The sequence below is a fragment of the Ilyonectria robusta genome (assembly GCF_021365365.1).
Source record: "Ilyonectria robusta strain PMI_751 chromosome Unknown BGZ61scaffold_9, whole genome shotgun sequence".
NCBI classification, from domain to species: domain Eukaryota; kingdom Fungi; phylum Ascomycota; class Sordariomycetes; order Hypocreales; family Nectriaceae; genus Ilyonectria; species Ilyonectria robusta.
The window spans coordinates 142,986-164,565 of NW_025764443.1; the positions used below are offsets into that span (position 1 = coordinate 142,986).

General features: G+C 54.7%; 9 protein-coding genes across 9 annotated transcripts; 5 read left to right on the forward strand and 4 right to left on the reverse strand.

Moving 5' to 3' along the window:
- The first annotated feature begins 1,342 nt into the window (after positions 1–1,342).
- BGZ61DRAFT_232746 (uncharacterized protein) lies at positions 1,343–2,055 on the forward strand. The gene has a single exon (XM_046238233.1). The coding sequence runs from the start codon at positions 1,491–1,493 to the stop codon at positions 1,947–1,949; it is 459 nt and encodes a 152-aa protein (XP_046104536.1). The 5' UTR covers positions 1,343–1,490; the 3' UTR covers positions 1,950–2,055.
- Positions 2,056–2,971: 916 nt separating this feature from the next.
- Positions 2,972–4,897, reverse strand: BGZ61DRAFT_351915 (uncharacterized protein; the record flags this gene model as incomplete). The annotated part of the gene is made up of 2 exons (XM_046240376.1): positions 2,972–4,239; positions 4,297–4,897. The coding sequence occupies 2 exons, from the start codon at positions 4,895–4,897 to the stop codon at positions 2,972–2,974; spliced, it is 1,869 nt and encodes a 622-aa protein (XP_046104537.1).
- Positions 4,898–5,748: 851 nt separating this feature from the next.
- Positions 5,749–6,092, reverse strand: BGZ61DRAFT_450808 (uncharacterized protein). Its single transcript, XM_046245764.1, has one exon. The coding sequence runs from the start codon at positions 6,082–6,084 to the stop codon at positions 5,866–5,868; it is 219 nt and encodes a 72-aa protein (XP_046104538.1). The 5' UTR covers positions 6,085–6,092; the 3' UTR covers positions 5,749–5,865.
- A 9-nt stretch (positions 6,093–6,101) lies between these two features.
- BGZ61DRAFT_232761 (uncharacterized protein) lies at positions 6,102–6,659 on the reverse strand. The gene has a single exon (XM_046238234.1). It carries the CDS (start codon positions 6,542–6,544, stop codon positions 6,191–6,193), a length of 354 nt encoding a protein of 117 aa, XP_046104539.1. The 5' UTR covers positions 6,545–6,659; the 3' UTR covers positions 6,102–6,190.
- A 1,391-nt stretch (positions 6,660–8,050) lies between these two features.
- On the forward strand, positions 8,051–9,752 carry BGZ61DRAFT_576882 (uncharacterized protein; the record flags this gene model as incomplete). The annotated part of the gene is made up of 5 exons (XM_046256235.1): positions 8,051–8,266; positions 8,321–8,508; positions 8,558–8,748; positions 8,815–9,201; positions 9,257–9,752. 5 exons carry the CDS (start codon positions 8,051–8,053, stop codon positions 9,346–9,348), a joined length of 1,074 nt encoding a protein of 357 aa, XP_046104540.1. The 3' UTR covers positions 9,349–9,752.
- Positions 9,753–10,388: 636 nt separating this feature from the next.
- BGZ61DRAFT_493590 (50S ribosomal protein L30e-like protein) lies at positions 10,389–10,975 on the reverse strand (the record flags this gene model as incomplete). The annotated part of the gene is made up of 3 exons (XM_046250667.1): positions 10,389–10,487; positions 10,683–10,837; positions 10,897–10,975. The coding sequence occupies 3 exons, from the start codon at positions 10,973–10,975 to the stop codon at positions 10,389–10,391; spliced, it is 333 nt and encodes a 110-aa protein (XP_046104541.1).
- A 345-nt stretch (positions 10,976–11,320) lies between these two features.
- BGZ61DRAFT_351057 (ribosomal protein L10e/L16) lies at positions 11,321–12,209 on the forward strand (the record flags this gene model as incomplete). Its single annotated transcript, XM_046240303.1, has 3 exons — positions 11,321–11,365; positions 11,529–11,913; positions 11,974–12,209. 3 exons carry the CDS (start codon positions 11,321–11,323, stop codon positions 12,207–12,209), a joined length of 666 nt encoding a protein of 221 aa, XP_046104542.1.
- A 1,953-nt stretch (positions 12,210–14,162) lies between these two features.
- Positions 14,163–15,884, forward strand: BGZ61DRAFT_477514 (uncharacterized protein; the record flags this gene model as incomplete). Its single annotated transcript, XM_046248903.1, has 1 exon — positions 14,163–15,884. The coding sequence occupies one exon, from the start codon at positions 14,163–14,165 to the stop codon at positions 15,882–15,884; it is 1,722 nt and encodes a 573-aa protein (XP_046104543.1).
- Positions 15,885–18,082: 2,198 nt separating this feature from the next.
- Positions 18,083–20,875, forward strand: BGZ61DRAFT_477515 (uncharacterized protein; the record flags this gene model as incomplete). Its single annotated transcript, XM_046248904.1, has 1 exon — positions 18,083–20,875. The coding sequence occupies one exon, from the start codon at positions 18,083–18,085 to the stop codon at positions 20,873–20,875; it is 2,793 nt and encodes a 930-aa protein (XP_046104544.1).
- Positions 20,876–21,580: the final 705 nt, after the last annotated feature.

Here is a 21,580-nt window from a genome sequence, read left to right on the forward strand (position 1 = left end):
ACTCGCGTGGTAGCCCTGCCTGATCTTGTGACTCCCTTCTGACCGCATCTTACGGATACGCAGGGAGGTAGTCAGTGTCTGGTAGATGCCTGGGTCCACTGGCACATTTGAGATAATAGCCCTGCTGGGTTTGTACTTGTTCAATACCTAGACGTGGAGGTCCGCGGCCGTTAATAAGGATCTGTTGGACTCCCTGTGCCTTGCTAGCCCAGTCTGATAATCGCCGGCCCAGCACATGTTCACGCTCCCCAGAAGCCGTTCCATGCAAGATATAGTGCTGCCCGTTCAGAGGAGCCACATCTTGATTGCATGGACCCAAGGGACCGAACCGTCCCATCGGCCATGGCGGCGGCGCCATGTATCCGCTTGAGGCGGTCAACAAAGGGGGGGCATGAGTACAAATATCAATGCTGTTAGTGATAACTAAGTATCTTCTCCCTCATGCTACATAATGGAGAAGACGTGTCCATCTCTGTCTTGCCAAAAGCAAGACCAGTCACGGGTGAGGTACCTCAACCTCGAAATTGGATGGATCTTGACCCAAAGCCAAGTACCATGGCGCCCTCACATGGTCAACCAGGGGTTTGTTGGGGGCCGGGAACAGCCTTGCCCTCCGGCGATGACGATTTCATTAATTCATGATTCATCATCAAAGGTGGACAACGGTCGTCAATTTCTTTAGTTCCTCGCCAATGACACATCCACATCTCAGCACTGCGAAACAGTTGGTAGCCTGCCTCGGTATCATCCTCGCATCATCTCGGGGTGCCACCTGTCACACCCCTCCCGTGCTTCAGTCATGATCCCATGTTCGTTTTCCCTTGTCGACGACCCGATCCATCCCCCCTTCTTTTCCTTCCCGCCCGTCCTTCTCGAAATATTATAAAAAGGGGAGGGGAAGGGGGGGGAGGGGCAGCCGATCCATGTTCATCCATGTTTACCCATGCTCGCCCATGTTCATCCCGTCCCACGGGGCCGCAGCTAATCACAGTGCCACCTGAATGCCACCGACTGCGTGACCTCCGCGCCCACCGGGAGCCCTCTGGATGAAGTCGCACAACTGCTCTGTCGCTCTGTATTTGCTATGTGACTGCCTCTGTGTCTGGGAAAATGTGCGTGTGTGACGAGCCCCCCTGCTCCGCGGTGCCTAAACACCGCCGCCCCCAAGTCATAACCCTTCCTGTCTGTAACCATCCGCCTCTCACAGCCCGACACGATATCCCCCACTGCCCACACCCCTCATGTCGCCGCGTATGTGGCACATGTTAACCCAGACCCGACGGGGAACGGGTCCATCAGGAAATTGAAGCGTCTCTGCCTGCGAGGCTTTGCGCGGAGAGACCGCCGAGGACATCCATTTTCGAGCCCGGTGTGTAGGGTAGGTCAGCGCGGATGGAACCGAACGTGAGGAGGGACACCACGGATTGCACCGTCAACCCTCCCTCTTCTCAGTGACCGAGACATGGACCCTGGTTTCATGTCCATCTGAGATGTTGCTCAGGTGTTCGGATTGCAACGGGCACCAAGAAACCCCCTCGCAAATGATACCGGCTTTTTTTCGAGTATGTGATAATTCCAGCTCGACATCCCGAGCCATTGGCTGGGTGACTTCAATCTCCTGGTCTCGTCTCACCAACAAATACCGAGAGACAATATTACAAGTCGTCTGTCACGTAACCTGCGAGATCCCCCTGACTAAGATGTCTATCAGATCTCCAGACTGCTCATTCTCCACGGCGCCGCGGCCAAACCCCACGCGCCATTTCCAAGACCAGTCGTCCCAACTTCACCCAGCACGTTTTGCCGCCGCCGCCCGCGCGTCCGCCCTACGGCCCGGCCTATCGACTGCTCGGGTTCCTGCGCAGATGATCATCCCGCCCGCGCCCGCTGTGAGCTGTCACGCCCTGTCACTTTCAGCCTACTGCTGGCTGCTGCGCCATCCGTGGTGATGCGGCGCCATGTCCTGCCTGATTCGGCCACATGTTCAACGGTGCTTGGGGAGCGCAGTAGAGCACTGGCGAGTTGAGCTAGGTCTCGCGCGAATCGGCGTCCAACACATCACCAAGGCGAATCGCGCGTTCGCCCGGCGTGGCCCTCATGTCTCGCTATCCTGCGGACAAAGTCGGCACAAATGACTAAGTATCGTAGCACCACCGCTGAGACTATTGATTTGTGCTGGTCCGAACTGTAATTTCCGAATGCGGAACAGCTGTAGAGTGAGCATATGCGAGAGTGTGCACAATGGGCCTGTCTCTACGTGGGTTTTTATCCTCGGTATCTCTTCGCTTGGATGATACCATGAGTAATTGGTAGCAGTTCATAGGACACACGGTACTCAAACACGTGAGTCGAGTTGCCCGGTACGCTTCAATAGTCTTCCAGTCACAAGTGGGAAGTTGAGTCCTGCTCAAGGTTATCGTAGAATGGAACCATTTATTCAAAGTTTGCTTCTCAAACCGAGCTGCCACTTGCACCACTCAGTTGTCTTGGAAGCCTCTGTTAATCCTCATCGCTCATCATGGACCAGAATAAGCTCATTATCTTTTATCTTAGATCAACCGACATGTATATCTATGTAAGTGGATGACCTGAATAGCTACATCAAATAATCGTTATCAATCGTTCATGTTCTTTCATACCCAGCCTCCTCGGCAACCGCATCGTTGACTATCCGTGACAACTCCACAAAACCTCTCCTCGAGGACAACAGTGCACGCCATGTATGACGGGCTCTGTTTCATATAATCTCGGAAAATAAATGTACGGATGCAGGTTGATGGAGCCATGAATAACCCAGAAGCCAAACTCCGCAATATCTAATGACGTAAATCGTACATGACCGGCCATCAGACCCATATGCCTCATGAATAAAAGTTATATCCAACCGTCACGCCCTAAACAAGACCACACCGCGCGACTCCTCGACTCCCCTCTTGACATATGCAGGCCCAAAGATATAGCATTCAATCATCTATTCCGGAATTGGGTCACTGGACTGGGGCTGTCCATCTTCCTTCTTACCCCAGCTCCAGCCCGAGTACCAAGTCGCCCGCTTGTTGTCCTTGACGGCATCAGGGTTCTCTTGGACCAACCGGAGTGGTCGAGGCTTGCCGCCCGTGAAGGAGGTCGGTTGCTTGTCGGTGTGAGACCGGGGCGGCGATTGCGAAGGCGGCGTCGACAGCGACAGGGACAGCTCGCCCGATTCGCCGCTTAGGCTCGACGTCTCGCTTCTCATGCCTGGGAAGTTTCCAGATGTAGGAACCTGGCTACCACTTGGGACGCGGGCTGCTGCGTTGGGGTTACCTGACATGCCTGCCGGTGCGAAGAAGGTCTGCGAGTGTCGCGGGGTGCCCAGGGGCGGGGAGACGGGGCCGTCAGGTCCCCTATACATCTGGCTCACGAGGCTCGCCGCGCCTGTGTACTGGTCGCTCTGTGGTCGCGTTCGGCGGGTGCTTTGCGACCGGGTCAGGTTGCCAATAGGGATGCTGGGAGCTTTGTCCGGGTCGGTATGGTTGGAGGTTGTCGAGGGCAGCATCACGGAGATGGGTCTCGGCCTCTGCTTGGTAGGCCCAACAACCATGGACTTGGTTCGCTGAAGGAAATTCGGGAGATTCTTGTCGGTTGGCGGCGGGGGGAGGTCCTTGTTGGTATCTGGCAACGACTTGACGTCTCCGGACTGATCCAGGATGGACTCAAAGTCCTGATGTTGGAGAAGGCGCTCGATAATCTTGTTGATGTATAGCGTGAGGGCTTTGTTCTGCTCCTTCATGGATTTGAGTTCGGACTCGACTCGGCGGTCGCCTTCGGACTCGCCCTCGGTTGCCTCTGAGAGCTCATCGGCGAGACTGGAGCCTCCCGTATTGCCCTCGAGAGCATTGAGAGCGTCTTGGTTGGAGTTGGAACCCATGTAGCTGAAGTCGTTTTGACCGAAGTCTCCCTTGAGAGTTTTCTCCTGCAAAAGCAACTGGTAACTTTCATTGTCTTCCATCAGCCGGGCGTTGGCCATGCGGGCCTCCATGAGTTGCCGTTCGACCTCATGCAACCTGCCGCCACCCTGGTTCTCCGACTCGACCAATTTGATCTGAGCCTCGGCGAGTTCCAGTCGTAGGGACTCGATTAACTTATCCTTCTGGAGAATGAGTTTTGAGCTGTTGCGAGAGTCACTGCGCTGCATGGAAGATGGGGGTGCGAAGCCGCCGTTTTCAAGGGACGGTGATGAATTGGCAGACACGGACGAGACTGACGAGTTAGCAAATCAAAGAAGTAAAAGGAGATGGATGGAATGGAGGTACATACCCTGTCTTGAGGGACGGATCTCGTCATCGGTATTGTTCCGCTGAGCCAGGCTGTCCTTGAGTCGCTGTATGACGGTCGCCATTTCCTCCTCTCTGTTGGCCATTTCTTCCTTCTCCTTGAGGATAGAACTTCGCTCCGCCTCGTAGATGGACTCCATCTCTCTCATCTGGCGGGTGACCTCTCGTTTCTCATTGTTCAGAGTCTCAATCTGCTCTTCGTGTTCGTGGGCCTTTTCCTCGAGCTTCGCCGACTCCTTGACGGCTTCGTCTAGCTTGGACTGGAGGACATCGGCCTGGCGCTTATTTTGCTGGGACAGCTTTTCTTCTTTCTCGAGGCGTTGCTGAAGGTCCTCCACCGCTGAAGCAGTCTCGGCTCGGGCGTCAGACTCTACAGAGCTGAGGCCGGTGTCACGGCGTGCGGCGGCGGCACGGGCAGACACAGGAGTGCCGGTGCGAAGCGATCGTGTGCGCGCATGGCCACCGGTGGGAGTGGATGATCGGGAAGAAGAGCGCGCCGGAGAGGGGCTGGGCGAGGTAGTCGTCTCAGCGTTGGACACTCGACCGACACCGCCAGCCGGGGGCTTCTTGGAGACGGCAGACATTTCGCGGTAACGGGCGGATTGGACTGGACAACAACTGAGGCCAGATGGGCCGAGAGAATCGGTGAGGGTCGGTGCAGTGAGGGTCGGTCAACGGGAGTCGGAACAGCGATAGTCGGTGGTGTTGGGACGAGATTGAGCGCCTGTAGCGGTCGATCGATGGGGTAATTATGCTGAAACTGTCGTTGAATGCAGGTCGCCCAGTGACGGTGTGACCTGGAACACAAATACCTTCCTGGTAGGTAGGTCTGGGTATTATGGGGTTGGTCCTCGAGGGCGGATATGGAATAGGAGTGCCACTTGGGTGGAGGGCCGCGGCCTGCGCCTCAGGGCCGAAACGGGCCAAGAGGGATCAGGTACGTAGCGTGTGGCGGCGTGGCAGAATCCGTAGGAGGAGCTTGCAGAGGGCAAGCCTGGAAAGCCTGGAAGGCCTGGAAAGCCTCTGTAGTTGTAGCGCGTCTGGATGCGCCTCTAGCAGAGACGAAATATGGAGGCTAAAAAAAGGAATCTGCAATCGCCAAAGGGAGGGATTGCGAGGCGCCAATGCAGATTTGGTGCATAAGCAGAAGCAAGAACGGGAGCAGCGTGCAGATGGCAGATGGCTTATGGCTGCCGTGAGGCTGATGCGGCTGATGCTGCTGATGACGACGATGCGCAGCACGACGGAGCAGAGCAGATCCGTAACAGCACCGACTTCGTGAATGTCGTTGCACCGTTGAACTGCAGTATAGCCCCTCGGGAAATGCAGGTAATGCGCCCACTTATTGCCGCTCGCTGCAAGCAAGCAAGTGTGATGCGATGCGGTCCAGGGCAGCCAGAGTGAGTGATGCGGTACGCGGCGATTCAGTTGGTGATGCAGACGCCAGAAGCCACGGCACAGAAGAGTGGGCGTCGGGCCCTTGATGAGGAAGCTGGTAAAGTTGTCTATCGGCAACGATCCGTATCCGTCTGAGTGCCCATGCCCGAGCGACTCATGTACGAGCGATAAACCTGGTGCCTACGAAGCGTGCGATATGGATGATTTCCCCATCATTATGCTCTCGGGGGACTGTAGCACGAAGTAGTCCGTCTCCGCTATAGAGTCTGGCACTATAATCGATGCCTGTACGGAGTACCTGCTGTGGCATGCTGTGAAAGGCAATGGCGGGCATTGTGGAAGGAGCTGTACGGAGCCGAGCTGCTGCCATCATGAAACGGCCCTTTACATGAGAATCCTGGCTCTGCCTTTGCCCCCTGGACCTCCGTGGTGGACTCGTTTATCGGCTTAGCTCCCCCTTTGATCCCCTCGTTGCCGAGTCATTGGTTCATGGTGGTCGCTCCCCTCCAGACGTTATGGCCATGCCCTGATCCATGCGGCGTCTGCATGACCTTTGTTTGTTTCCTCGCTATCCGCTGATGCGTCTCGAAATTGCAATGTAGGATCGCCATGCCTGTGACGCCCGGCCGCCCCCGCGCTGCCTGGGTACGGGACCTAATTTCAAATCTGTTCTGCTCTGCCGTGGATCTAAGACGCTCTCGATTCCTTTGGAATGTACGAAGTGCGAAGTAGCCTTCTGAGATGCAGGGAATGACATCAACGGCTGAGTAGCTGCGTTCCTTAAACTCGGGAGTCGGAACCATTGTACCCTCTGTCATCTGGTTCTGACGCATCGGGACAATACTGTGATCATCTCCTGCAGTCACTATATCCTCACATAAATAAATGCCTTGTAAATATTCGTATCGTCATGAGATATCGCCGCCACCGCCAGAGGGGCAGTAGTACCCAACACAACAAAAGACATCCAGATATTATTTTGTCAGCAACTTTAAAATGCTCAATTGGGATCGCCTTGTCATGAGACATTCCGCCGCTGCCGTGCCAAGTGCACCATTGAAGGTTACTTACTCGGGCGGAGCGGTGCGATAACCACCCGCACGTTGATAAACGACCATCTGGAGGCTCGCCATAGACCAGACGCAGAGAGACCTAGAGATAAGCTAAAAGTGGTAAAACCACAAGACCAGGATAAAGCTGGTGTCAAGAGACATTCAAGGGAGGAATTGACCGAAGGTACCGTCTCAAGGATTACAATCCTGAATTGATGCAGATCTTCGTAGTATCGCAAGGGTAACATAGCCCCCGTTCGGAGTTGAAAGTACATGAGTTGGTAGGTCAGACGAACTGGACGGCGCTATCTGAAAGAATAGGTTGGCGCTTCTCGACCGTGGTGTTGTCGATGCAGTAAATTCCCGTCCCCAAGTCCAGGATGGCGATGCCGGGAGATTTTAAATAAAGCAGGTGTCTAGTCGAATCTTGACTGGGTGTGCTCTAAGTACTGGTCATTAATGAGACGGTTAGTCCCCAGCGTTAAACTGGCATGTGCTCTGAGACATTATTGTATACTTGTCCTTCATAGATCGCCATTCCACGTCGTCAATAACAGCGGTTACTTAGAACACCTGGCCTACAACTTCTTGCCAACAAAAACTAGTTGGTGTCTCAAAGCACATGCCAGCCCAACACTGGAGACTAACCTTCCCATTTCTGGCCAGTGTAGACCTGGTGCTGGGATTCGACTCGACGCAGGATCATGTGGCTAACCAATATGTTGGCTCCCCAGCATGCCAATGCCCTGGGGAGAAGACATAAGTTGAATGCGGTCAACAGTAATGGGAAACAGCATCTTATAGACCGAAATGTAATTACTTGCTTGTGATGTTTTAACTCCACGACATTTGCAATCCTTGAAGGGGTTTCTGGCGCTGACTGAACAAGATCCTGAGATCTAATACCCCGACAGCCAACATGACGAACCTGGCCTGCTCAAATTCTCTGTTATGAAGCCCTCAGCAACACCTAAAAAGCGACTGGAAGACTTTACTGGCTTCGCAGTGGATCATGAGTGGATGGATGGCTGCATTGTGATCTGGAACACCAGCATTCCTAACTTGTAAAACCCTGCCAATGAATACACGCAGATACCCACTCAGAGACCCAACGTCGCAACTCGTCTCTGGCTCCGAGGTATTGATTGTCTCGGCTTGGCTCGCATGATGTTTCATCTGGATTTTCATAAATAAACATGGCCGTAAAATTCTTCTTAAATGGCTTCTGACGGTAGCACCCAAGCTGGTCTCCTGAGTGACCACTGTCCAACATCCCCTTGATCCACTATGAGGTTCACACATTCGATTCAACAAGCCATCGCGCCAATTATGCTTAGCTCACACCTTTGGATAGTGACAGAGGCACACCCTGTCGATGAGCAGATCGTTTTCTCACTGGAACCCGCTGCAGCAAGTTCCTGCCCGGATTCCGTGTTGAAGTGTGGCGCGAATGACTGTCGACTGAAACTATCGCTCCATGATACTTCCAAGCCCGTTTGTACGGTATGTGCAGGAATAATATCTCTGCCATGTAATTGAAGTTAACACGAGGGATAGGGAAAATATGAAGGATGTGAATGTCTGACCGAGGAAGACGTCGGTTCCGGGATGCGAAAACAGAATCCCGTAACAAACGCCGTAACCGACAATTTCTCTCCGGCAGTGAAGGCGACACATCCAACATACCCTCTTTTAGAATGCTCGCAGGAGTTTGAGAGCGTCAACGTCTTGGATTTCTGGCAAAAGTAAGTACTCGGCGTTTATCCAGATAGCCCGCCAACTAACTACATATAGCTTGGGTATTAAATTCGGATGGGATCTCGAAACGAGTGATCATAAGTGGGATTTGTATGTTGCCAAAGAGCACACATACGGAGAAAAATACGGCGAAATGTCTGTCGAATTCGAGTGGAGGAGCTATCTAGATGTTGCTTGCACAACTGAAAGCTCGGATATGATCTGGGACGGCCTTGCTAACCCGCCTTGTGAGTCCATTAATTTGTATGTCCCTGTGGACATCTCTGAACACAAAGTTCTTACCTTCCCCCTAGGTCGCCCCGACGATTACACAGTTGCCCGCTCAGCCTCGTTGAAGTTCGATTGCGGCGAAGTCAAGTACAGAATCCACCGTAATAAGCCGGCCTCCCGTGGGCCAGTGCGCGAACCCCCGTTGGATACTGTTGAGAATGCCGAGTGGGAACACAAAGGCGGTAACTTGTACAGTGGATTCTGCGCGAAGATCAAGCGTGAGCAGCCGCTCAAGATGACCGTCTATCTGCAAGAACAAGGACTACTTCCCCACCAGGACTTTTACCTCCAATCTAACATTGAACTGTCTTGGAAACCCGGCTCTCATGAGGAGTTGGAGGCCGGCTGTGGCCAGACATGCGAGGAGGCGATGCACATTTTCCGAGCGAGTTCCTTGGGTCGTTTGGGGGGTGAGTTCGCCAGGTTGCAACCCACCTGAGTGTGACCTTGCTAATAACCCCACAGATGACAAGTCTTTGATGGCACGAGCAGCCTCTTACGATGTAGGCTGTGGGACATACTCTTATGTTTTCCGAGATGGTACAGAGTCTCTATAACTTAAAAACGCAGTGTGTTCCAGCCTGTCTCACGACACTTGTTACAATGCGAACTAGTCACTACCTGAGAGCGTCTGCCTGCCTGCGAAGACACAAATGGAAAGCTCCTCGGACTGGGGAAGGGGATCAGTCTCTTCACGCGTAGGCGTCTTGCCCACCCTCCCATGCCTGTCACTCCATAGTTCGGCGGGGCGAGAATTGCAAGCAGCACGGCAATCAAGCATTCGTGGTCCTGGAGAAGCTTCTCGGCATCTTATACACGGCAACATGCCAATCAAGCTTTAAGAATATACTCTGCCGGCGTACTCACGTTGTGGGAGTTCTATCTAGGCCGCTTGTAAGGTGTTTGAGGCCAAAGCAGAGCGACGACCCGTGTTTGGCTTATAGGAGTTCCCGAGCAGGGGATGGTTGACTTGGGCATCAATGCTGAGGACAATATGACTACCCAGAACAATACCTACTAGGAGTGGATCGATAGATCTATTGACCTTCTAAGTGATGCGGAGCATAGTCCTCGCAAGGATAGTAATATGAGTGCATGAATGGGGATGGTTTCAGAAGTGACACAAGCGACTTGAGTTCACAAGTTTGTAGGCTATGGGATACAGAAATAGATATGCCCAACAGGTGCAAAACCACAACGCTCAGACTTGGTTCCGTAGCAGTGGCCTGCCTAACTCATAACCACGAGCATACGCACGTCACTTGCGTTCTGACATGCTCATCTGCTGGAGTATGGTACGAGAAATAATACGGTGCGAGAGGTGGAGGCCGAAACATGTTTTGAAGAAGAAATCATAGCGGGGAACAATGGTCATGAGCTTTTATTGTTTCATTGACTTTGACTGATACCCTCCTGTGGGGATACCAAGTCGTAGCTAAAGCCCACGACACATAGGTCGAGGGGAGCACTTGCACACGACTCGCGTGAGCACATCCTCTCAAAGTCGTCACTTTTCGCATCACATTGATTGGTATATCCTCAATTGCCCTGACCCGTTTTACCCCGAACGCCATGAAATGCACTCCAGACTGGCTATTTAAGCCTGCTGGTCGCTAAGGATGTCGGAGTCACCAGCGTCGAGGATGGCCATGGTGGAGCATCGGAAGAGCTTACCGCAAGCGGTACCGAGCTCAATCTGCAAAGGGGAAACAAGTAAGCAAATGAACCCTCCAAAGTCTGGCGAGACTTTTTCTCTGGGCAAGCTTCAAGAATTGCTTCTTGGGCTAGAGAAGTGCTTTCAAGTAGGAAGCACTCCTGAGAAATAAGAACCATCTTGCAGGCAGCCCGCAAGATGGGGAACAGTGTAGGAGACATGAGCGCGTCGACTTACGTTGTTGCCGGAGAAGTGGTGGATGGGAGCCTTGGACAGCATGCTGTAGTACTCGAGCTCACTCTTGCGGAGAGGAGGAGTGTTGCCAGCGATGATGATCAGCTTGGCCTTGCCGGATCGGAGGCTCTTGAGGGTGGACTTGTAGCCAAGAGTGACTGGAAAAAAAATCGTCAGCGATTGATTCCAATGCGAGCGAGGAAACGGCATCACGTACCCTTTCCGGACTTCATCACCAGCGCCAACTTGGAGTTGATGCTGTTGGCATCCTTCTTGCTCTTCTTAACGGGGGCCATTTTGACGGATTGGTGCTCGTGGACTGGCGATTTGTCGTTGGGTGATGGAGGGCTGAGATTCAACCTCGAAAAGTTCGTGGAATTCGGGAGTTTTGGATATGCGAGGTGGGCTGCGTGGCGGGGCAGGGCAGCAACCCGCCTAGCCAATGAGGCCGCCCACACCTCTGACGCGAGCCCTAAAGGGCCGAAGTTTAGGCGGAGGCACCACGCCGAAGAACCGAAGTCCTGCTTTGAAATCAAACTGGTGGGTTAATCAGAAAGAGGCAGACCGGATCTTCCTCGTCGGACTCAACTTTCACCAAACACACCACCCACCTACGGAAAGATCATCTACAATCCGACAAGATGGCTCGTCGTCCCGCCCGTTGCTACCGGTACTGCAAGAACAAGGTGAGTTATTGCGCTCCATGTCTCGCGAGATTTCTGCGAGTTGCTTCGGATGTTGCATCCCAAGACGACTGTCGCGAAGCTGCATCGCAGGCTTCCTTTGAGGCCATCGATGATGACGGCTCACAAAGCTGAGAACACCCTACTGACTCTCTTCCCCCTCTAGCCGTACCCCAAGTCTCGGTTCAACCGTGGTGTCCCCGACCCCAAGATCCGCATCTTTGATCTGGGCCGAAAGAAGGCGAACGTCGATGACTTCCCTCTCTGCATCCACCTCGTCTCCAACGAGTATGAGCAGCTGAGCTCCGAGGCCCTCGAGGCTGCCCGTATTTGCGCCAACAAGTACTTCGTCAAGAACGGTGGTAAGGAGGGTTTCCACCTGCGCGTCCGCGCCCACCCCTTCCACGTCGTTCGTATCAACAAGATGTTGTCTTGCGCCGGTGCCGATAGACTGCAGACCGGTATGCGTGGTGCCTGGGGCAAGCCCAACGGCTCTGTCGCTCGTGTCAACATTGGCCAGATCCTCATGAGCGTCCGCACTCGTGACAACAGTATGTCGAATTCCCTCCTTTTTTTGCCACCTTGGGGGCAACATTACTAATACACTCTAGACCGCGCTGTCGCTCTCGAGGCTCTCCGACGATCCCAGTACAAGTTCCCTGGTCGCCAAAAGATCATTGTCTCCAAGAACTGGGGCTTCACCCCTCTCCGCCGCGAGGAGTACCTCGACAAGAAGGCTGCTGGTCGCGTCAAGGTCGACGGTGCTTACGTCCAGTTCCTTGCCAACCACGGCAACCTGGAGAAGAACGTTCGCCGCTTCCCCGACGCTTTCAAGACTGAGGCTTAGATAATGGTTGCGGTGGCATCTGGGTTTTAGGCTGGCGTCAAAATGGCATGTCAAATAAGGACCTCTCGCTCTCGAGTTGAAGGGTATCGATTCGGCAAAATCAATGTTGCATTCGGAATCTTCTGGTTCTCTTGTTCTCGTATACCTAGTCTCTTTTACCTACCCGTGTCCTGACTGTGAAGAACCACCACAGAACCAGGAAGCTAGTTAAACGCGACAAGTCTACAGTTCATTTTATCCGGTTCCCCCGCTTCTTACAAATATGAATACATGTATGCAGGTGACCCTTGCACGATGAGATTCTGCGCGTCGACGTTTTTTGAACTGAGGAGGCATTTTGCTGCATACCTAGTATGTCAAGACATGCGTTAGAGATTGGCATTATGCTCCAATGTTTGTTTTGGTCAATATGCTGGACCAATATAGGCTATGGCTGCGTGGGCGATTTGCGGAGGCACGCCCGTTGGTCAGTCCCACGCCACAGACCACATGACTTCACTTGGGCGTTGTGACGCCATTCTTGGTCACAGGCGACTGGCGTTGTCGTTGGCATGTATGTAAATGACAGCGAAGGTACTTGCGACCTTTTGGACCTGGTTCATGTACATAAATAGTGCATGCGGACAGCATGGGAGGGCAGACGTGATACTGCTGCCAGCGAGGCGGTGCCCAGGTTCCTGTCCGTGCTTATGTAAAATGCTGAGTGAGATACTTTTGTGTGACTGAAAGACGCCGAAGCCGCTCACGTCAACCTGCCTACCAAGGAGCACGGAGCACGGAGCGAGCGAGCGAGTGGAATCCTGCGGTAAGTGGTGAGCAACAAGCAGTTTAGCGGCGAGTGGCCTAACGCCGAGTTGCAGGAGCGCGTCGCTTATCTCGGCGCTATCTACTTCGTACTGATCTGATAGAGCACCATGGCGAGTCGCCAAGAGAGACAAGCGGTCGCGGTGGCAGGGCGGGCAAACAGGCGGGTAAGATGGGCTGTGGACTGTTCCTTTCGTATTCTGCGGTGATTCGGACCGTATGACACTTTGGAATCAAGTCATGGTTGCAGCTGAGTGCCGGTGAGAGGCCCGGCAGGGCGATGCTTTGACTGTCGTGCCCAAACCAGGTCCAGGTCAGGCCAGCCATGTCGCCATCCATGGACCCGTAGGAGGATCCATAGGGGGGGGGTTTGTCACTGTCAACAACCAGGGGCTGACAAAAGGGAGAGGGGACCTTTTAGCTAGCTAAGCAGACGGTGTGCTGTGTTGTCTTGGGCTGGGCTGGGCTGGGCTGGATCATCCTGGATCATGGGAGATGGAAGGGCTATTGGCTGATACAGCGGGAGTACTTTGGCAGTACCGGCTGTAATTTGTTGATTGTTGGGCCCAGCCCGCCGCGGTGACGGGTCGAAGTCAACCTCCTTAGATGTGGATGGCTGGCAGCTGGAGGGCTGGAGAGATGGAGGGATGGATTGGTGGACTGGTGGATGGATGGCGTTTTGGGAGGGCGGCCACAGCGCGCACAGTGTCTTGTCCAGCAGACACGCGAGCCCCCCACCCGCCGATCGCTCCCGACTGCAGCGTTTAGATGACGCTTTCGCCCTGTAGAGGATGGATAGACCACTTCTGCCGCTGGTCGCCCAGATCTCCCGTGCCGTTCCTCCTTGCCTCTCGCATGTAGCATCGGGGCTCCCTTTCCCATCATCTTTCTCGGGAGTACCTATATCGTTGTCGTCCCTCCCGTTTTTATCTGCGACGGACATCATCTCCATTCTGGCAGTGCGCTCTGCCTGTCACAATCCCACAGTGCTACTGCGTTCGCATATTACCTCTGCAGGCGTCGACACAGGGGTCCACACGCCCGAGTACCGCCACCTATCTACGCCTACACCGACACCATCTTATCATATCCCCTCCTTATCCGATCAACCTCACGACGCCCGACTGACGCATTCAACGAACTTCCATTATGGCTTTCCATCAGCCGACCCGTCAGTCCATCCAGCGCGTCGTACAACCGACGGTCGAAGAGCGGGAGGCTGCGCGGCTGGACACATCCGCTGGCCAAGAACAGCGGCAGGAGGAGTCGCAAACATGGGTTCTCTTCGCGCCCACTGACGTGACGACCACGTCGTACCTCACAGAGACCGAGCAATCACTGGAGACGCCCGGACAGGAGCGAGCGAGCATCTTGGGCGGCGTAAGAGCAGCTGCGACATCGGAGGTTGGTGCCAACTCTCGACAATCCACTTCTCTCTCCGCCGTGGACGATGAATCCGCCGACGACGACGCCGAGCTTGACAGCCTCGACAGCCACTTACCTGAGTTCCGCTCTTTGCCCGGAATTTTCTCCCAATCACATAATGAACCCCAGGAGGCTTTGCCTGTGTTTCCCAGCCACGATGGACTGGGGTCTTTCCGGCTAGATCAGCCGGCTTTGGGAGTGGATGCACAGGACCAGATATATCAGTTTGAGCGGTTCAACCCGCGGCGCCTACGACGGCGCAGAGAGAGCCTTGATCTGGCCCAGCTGGATCTAGAACACGACCAGGTTCAGGAGACTGAGAAACGGCAGAGGATCGAGGCGTGGCGATTAGAACACAGCCGCGTGCTCCTGAGTGAAATCCAACGGGAAACGCGCCGGAGGCGGCATTCTCAAGCATCACTTCACAGACGCTCATCGTCAACACCTATGCCGATTGTCTCGAAACCAGCTCAAGATGCCGAGTCAGACAATATGACCTGGCATGACGAGGATGCCGTCCAGCCTCACTCAGAGTCTGAGGGCTTCCTCACTCGAATCACCCGCAAGGTCATGCGAGACTTGGGCATCGACGACAGATTGTTATCGATTTTGCTGGGAGATGCTACCCCCGATACCGATGAGGAGTTGGCAGCAACACCCCGCGCTTCCCAGTTGGGTGTGCACCCCCCGCAACCATCGAATCCTGAGTCTTGGCAACTTGATATGCTCGAACGGATGTCGAGAGAATTGGGCATGCTTGTGAGCCATCTCTCTCATCACCCGGGAGCCTTTTCCACATACAACATGGTGCAGCAAATGTCTCTGCCCTACGCCGGCCTTCCCATCATCCCAGAGTCCAATATGTCACATTCCGCCGCAGACAACATCCCTCCTAACACCGACCCTGAACACTCATCATTCCCTCAGTTCCAGCCAACCATGAAGACGGCCTCTCGACCGATCAACATCCCTGGCCGACTAGCCGAACCATCCGCCGACCCGGTGCAGGCACCGCGACAGGATGTCCCTATGGGCAACGCCTTCACCCAAGAGGAGTGGGAGAAAGACCTGGACATGAAGCTCGTGTTCCGATATCTCCGGTCCCGGTTCATGTCGTCCCGGACCCCCAACCCCCCTGCGCCGCCCGGAACAGCGCACCTGGCAACGCCGAGCGCACAGGAACTCGCAGCCAAACTGGCCCGTGTGCGGCAACACCACCCGCTCGTATCACGGATGCGCCCAGTGGAGCGGAGGACGTTCAAGGCGACGACACCCACCAGCCCTGTCGCATTGCGGCACCAGAGCAGTTGCGCGAGTCAGAGCACGAGGCGATCGGCTCGGCGGAGCAGCGTCTCGTCCCGACATTACTGGGATATTGGGGGCTCGTTGGGAACTGGCTCCGTGATCGCTTCGAACGGCCCGATGGGTAGTTGGGGCGAAGTGTAAGGTGTGTACTCCTGTAGAGTCACATCTGGCGGACGTTCCGGTCATGCACATACTCTTGCCACCCGACGAGGAGGAACATAGACGTCATACATACGGGTCATTTATTCTCATGTATTACTTCACATCGCCGCTGAATTTATTTTTGGACATACAGGAATTGGAGCATCTAGGAGCATTATTAGAATTGGTATTGGGATATCCATAATTTGTCTTCACATTTTATCTTTGGACAAGTCGAAGTGACCAGTGCCCTCTGCCCGAAGCATGCCACGCAAACCATAGCCTCATTGAAGCTAGCGTGGATGGAACCTTTGAACATCGACTTTGAGAAGACGCAATATCTGGCCCTCGTGAGCAAGAGAAAGTGACGGCTAATTCGGATTGGGGTTTAGTGATCGCCTGAGTCGTTGAACCTGGTGGTGATGCGAATGGAACATTGCCGATTGCAGACAGCTGCGGCTGGTGCCAATGCCAATGCCACTGACATTCGGCATTGTTAAAGTTGGAACCCCGAAATATGACCGTGAAGACCTAGCAGAGTGCGTCGATGAATTATTCACACCCGTCTTGTCCCGACCGCAGAGCCAGCCGTTGTTCGAGGCGATAGGCCCTGGGTGCCGCCTCACTGTATGAGTCGAGGCCAAGTCGTGTGTGCAATCCCGACGGGGGTGATGATCACGTCAAGTTTCAGTCGAGGTCAGAGCGCTGGATTGCAGCCAATGGCCCGTCTCGCCCCATGTAGTCCTCGCACTATCGCTCATTCACGCACCGTAGCTGTCCGTCTTGTGCGCCCAACACTGTTCACGATGGCGTCTTATATGCCCAAATATGGCCTGCATGACACCTCGTTCCTGTTCTGGGCGCCCTTACAGCGTCGTTGGCGGCCGTTGACTCAGATATGGGAGAAGCCAGCCAAGCAAAGGCGCGCCCCACGCACGCGCTCAAGGGTCGGGGCAAAGCTCAGGAGTGGGACGGGGTCAGGCGGAAGCACCCTATTGGGCGAGATCCTGGCCTGGTGCGCTGTGCTGGGGCTTGTACCTCCCGGAGAGCGTGCACCGCGTTAAGCACTCAATTTGGCGGGGTAAGGAGGAGAGGCAGCTCGCAGAGTGACTTGCAGAGGAACGCGTTGTGAGACAGGAGGATCGCTGCTTTAACAGGTCGGGACAGGGCAATTGGCTTGTTGATTTGCTGGGCGGATTCGCAGGACGGAAAGAGCAGTGACCCTCTGAAGCTGGAGGGGGGAAGGTGCGTGCCCGGTTTTTGGTGGCTTCCGTCCTCGGGTCGGTCTTCAAGCTTCGAGGCAACTCTATTGTCTGGCCACGGTCGGATGTAGGCAGGTACTAGGCAGGCGGGTTACATCAACGATGGATGAAGAGCTTCCACACAGCTGGGCCTCAACACCATCCAATGGCCTCTTTGCAACCCAACCACAAGCGACCACGACAACTCGTACGCTTCTCTGGGATTCCATTTCCCGATTCTGAAGACGAGGTCTGAATCCCCCTAAGGCAGCCATGCGACATGCCGCATGAGGCATTGGATCTGGGGCAGGGCGATGGGCGGCGCGTTAACAGGCATAGGCGTCGTCGTGTTGTGGAAAAGGCATCCGTCCATCCATGCTCCCTCCCACCACACCACTGCCACTTCTCTCGCCGCCCTGTCGTTCGCTGCCGCCCCGTCTGCTGTCCACCCCGGTCCTAGGTCCCCAGGCAAGGCACGGCGAACGCTGCGCAACACGCTCTCCTCCACCACTTTTCTTCTCGTCCACTCCATCTGGTTCGCCTGCGCTTCGTTGCTATCTTGTGCAGCAACCCGGCCTCGCCCCGCGCCCGTATAAAGACCCGTCGCGTCGCCTCCCGTTGCTCTGCCGTCCGCCTCCTCTGTTATCCGCTCTGGTTAGTCCGTTCTTGCCTCAGGATCCCCCAGTTTCTCCTCGACTCGGCGCGCCCGCATGGCTGCCTCTTCGGCCATAACTAACTCTCCCGCAGTGCGATGAACTGAATTAGGCGGCCTTCTGCCTGCGACCCAGCTGGGCCTGGTTGGGCTCGTGATAACTTCGCGGCCTCGATCCTCCCATCCATCCAGCTTGCGAACCTCCTCTCGGTCCTAGCCCGCCGTCATATCCTCCATCCGTCTCGAGGCGCCTCTTCCCTTTCCTATCGAGTCCGCCGGCGCGACATGGGCGCTCGCGGCTTCCAATGGCAGCACCTCCCTTCGACCCGTCCCATCTTGCCGCCAACCCCTTCGACATCTACAATGATGCGCCCATTATCAGGACTCCCAACCCCGTCCTTCCCGGAGGCAGCTGCAACTTTGTGGACCTAACTCCAGGTGCCAATGGAGCCAAGTGTGGATGCCGTCGCTTCTGGAGTCGTGGCAATGGAAACAACCTGGCGCCGGACCAGGCCCATTGGTGCATGTGTAACCACCATGCTTGCTACCATGAGGAAGGGGACCGAGATGGCACGTTTCTCGACGTCCATTCTATACATATCCTCGGCCAGGAGAATGAGAAGCCCAGGACTGGTCGAGAACCATTGAGCCCCGTTATGGACCTGACCCTTAAGACCCCGCCGGCCGTACCTGGAATGGATTTCCCAAGCTTCAATGGTGGAGGAACCCTGTCCTTTGTCAACAGGACTCCCGAGGACGTTGGCCCATACCCGAGGATCCCTGCGAGTCCAAACACTGGTGCTTCCATGCCTGATACGTTGAGTTGGGGTGGCCTAATACAGTCCCAACCGCAAGCCACCCTAATGCCCCCAATTCCATCACAGTGTATGATGCTCTCTCAGACCGCCTCCACGACATCTTCGGCCCAGGCCAAATACTTGCGACCCTTTGCGGGAAGAGGTCTCCAGACACTAAGTGGCGTCGTTGCACCGAAACCACCACAGACACATATACAGGATAAACCCCAAGTCTTAAACTCGGCCGTGGCAGCTGATGGACCTGCCGCACAAGCCGACTCCTTTGTGTTTGTTACCCAGGATCAATGCGGCCCGGATACTCCACAGGCGGACACCCCCACGCAGGCTGAACCCCGAGTCGCTGGGTTCAATGCCGTCTCCCGTCGTGCCTTTCAGAATCTATCCGAGACTGTCAGTGGCCATGACCAGCGCCTGGATAGGCTGGAGACCGTATCATTCGCAGCACCGGGCCATGAGGAATGTCATGACAAGCATGATCATGCGGATATCCGCATTACAGACCTTGAGTGCAGGATTGATGAGGTTGAGAAGCTCGCCAACGAAGCCAATAGCGTCGGTTCTCGCCGCGGTGATGATGCCAGCCTGGTATCAGTCTCAACCAATACGACGAGTCGACCAACTCACTCCCAAGAACTCTACAGTCAGGTTCAGTCACTGCAAGCTCAGGTTGTTCACCTTCAGTCACTGATGCCGTCGCCGAACCACCCGTGGGAAGTCGAGGTCGTTTTCTTACCTTTCCCTCTTAAGAAGGTTTGGCAGGAAGGTCATGAATTCAAAACCGAGCCTCTAATCACCAGCGACGACTGGACTCAGCTTCCTATGACGCACAGCACCACGACGCTGCGGTCTCAGTCGCCGCTCTACGCTGATTGGACCAACTCCAACCATGATGCGAAGTGGTTGTTGCCCAAGGCTTACAGCGACAAGAGCATTGTTGACCAGCGGCTGCGAAGCCGGGGGCTAATCAAGACTGTCACTGTCAGGGGATCAGACGCTATGAGCGTCACAATGGCCATGAATAGTGCGTTTGGTAGCGTTTTTCGCGAGATGGAGATGTTCTCGCGCCCGCAAGCCCCTGACCCGCGCATCACATCGTTCCTGGGCCTCCAGTCGGCTTGGGTCCCCTTGCGTAAGGTTCATAAGGATTCGCGACTGCGGTTCCTCAGTCCTGCCGAGATGACGACGCACGCCCTCTGGGATGTTCAGTTCCTGAACTCTGTTATGATGAGGTCGTCTGAACCTAGATTGTTCATCACCCATCCAGACGCCTACCTCCAGGACTTCCAGGCATACGAAACTGGGTGGACATGGCAAAGGCTCAAGGAAATGAACCAAGTATATCCTGACACCGATGAATCGCAGAGCGCAGCTGAGAAGGATGCTTTCGAAAGTGTGTGGTCGTGGAATGAACAACTGGATGAACCGCCCAGCACACATACCTCAATTAGCTTGCGCAATGAGCGGCAGCAAACATCGTCCTCACCCTCTCAACAATACTTTCCGGCGGTCCAGACATTCCGATCCTCGAGCCCCATGGTCACCCGTGACCATTCGCCCATGTTGGCAAGCAGAAGGGGATCCCGACCACCTCATATTAGAACCACTTCCACGCCCATGCCTGCACCGTCACGAAACTCACCGGCCACAAGCGCGCGTCGAGTCGCTTCGTACGGACAGAGTCGACGACCTTCTCCAGCCGTGCACGCCACATCCCAGGCAGCCATAACGAAGCGTCGGCGAAACACACGGTCACCAAGCTATCATCGATTCACTCCGAGATGGACAGCCTCGCCAAGTCCAATGCCTTTTGGACTTGCTGATCGCCAGCCCGCGAGAGGGACCACACCATTTGCTTACGCCACCCCGTTCAGCAACGCTCCCCTCCAAGAAGTTCGGGGTGTCCAGGGCAGCAGTGTGGCACGGGTCGCTCCGGAGTATGCCTCTGACGAGGATCCAGACTTCAATATTGAGATTTATGAAAGCGGATCGGAAGGTTTATATGAAGACAACGAGAGTATCGCAAGTATCGACGATATGGCCCAAGTTGAGGTTAATGCGAGCAGCGGTTCTCTACGCCGACAACTGCCGGAAGACGAGCCTTGGCCAGGGATCGAGGACCAGGATCAGCTTTCAGATGGGGAGAATATCGACCCCCGGGAAGCAGACCACGACAGCAATGCTAGCAGTCAGCCGTCCGAATATCCCAGCACCCAGACCGCATGGCCCGCAGATGATGCTGCTGGGTTTCATATTCACGAAGATGATGAGCAGAGACGATGAGGATGGTCCAAGACGGCCCCTTCACAACTCATGATGATACGTCGCACGATAAGCCGACGATGTCGATGAAACGACCTTCATTGATATGCTATAATACGATACTATCATTGAATTTTTCGGGGAGGGTGTCTGTATATGTATACCCCGGTTTTCTTACACACTGCGTTTGGCGTTTTTTTATGGATCAGTTTATAAGGCGATGATCTACAGGGGAAGCAAGGCGTACGATGACTATAGGTACAACAGAGATACATGGTACGCTCGGGAGCACTGGAGAACGGATTGTCGCGGATATGACGGGAACTGTAGATCCAACCGGAGTCGGTCGATATGATACGCACAGTATTGGGTTTGGAAATCTCTCAGCTTCTTGTTACTCTGTACTAGATGCAGATATACCATTGCCACCGCTCTTCTGGTCGTTTCTTGTTCGCAATCCACGCACATGCGCTCTTGAGCCGACTCTTCTCGGTCTGCTTTTAGCCGTGTATCGGCGGATTATAAATCCCATTGTTAGGGGTGATGAATGACGAGAAAGCACCGGAGCGACGGGATCTGCAGCCATGACACACCTGGGTCCCACATGGCAGCTCATGCCCCAACCGCCTGGATGAGTCGACCCCCAGTTGTTCATGCCGACTCCGCTCTGCAAGGTGAAGCTGAGACTCACCAACCCAACCTCTTCGAATGGCAGGTCACTCGAAC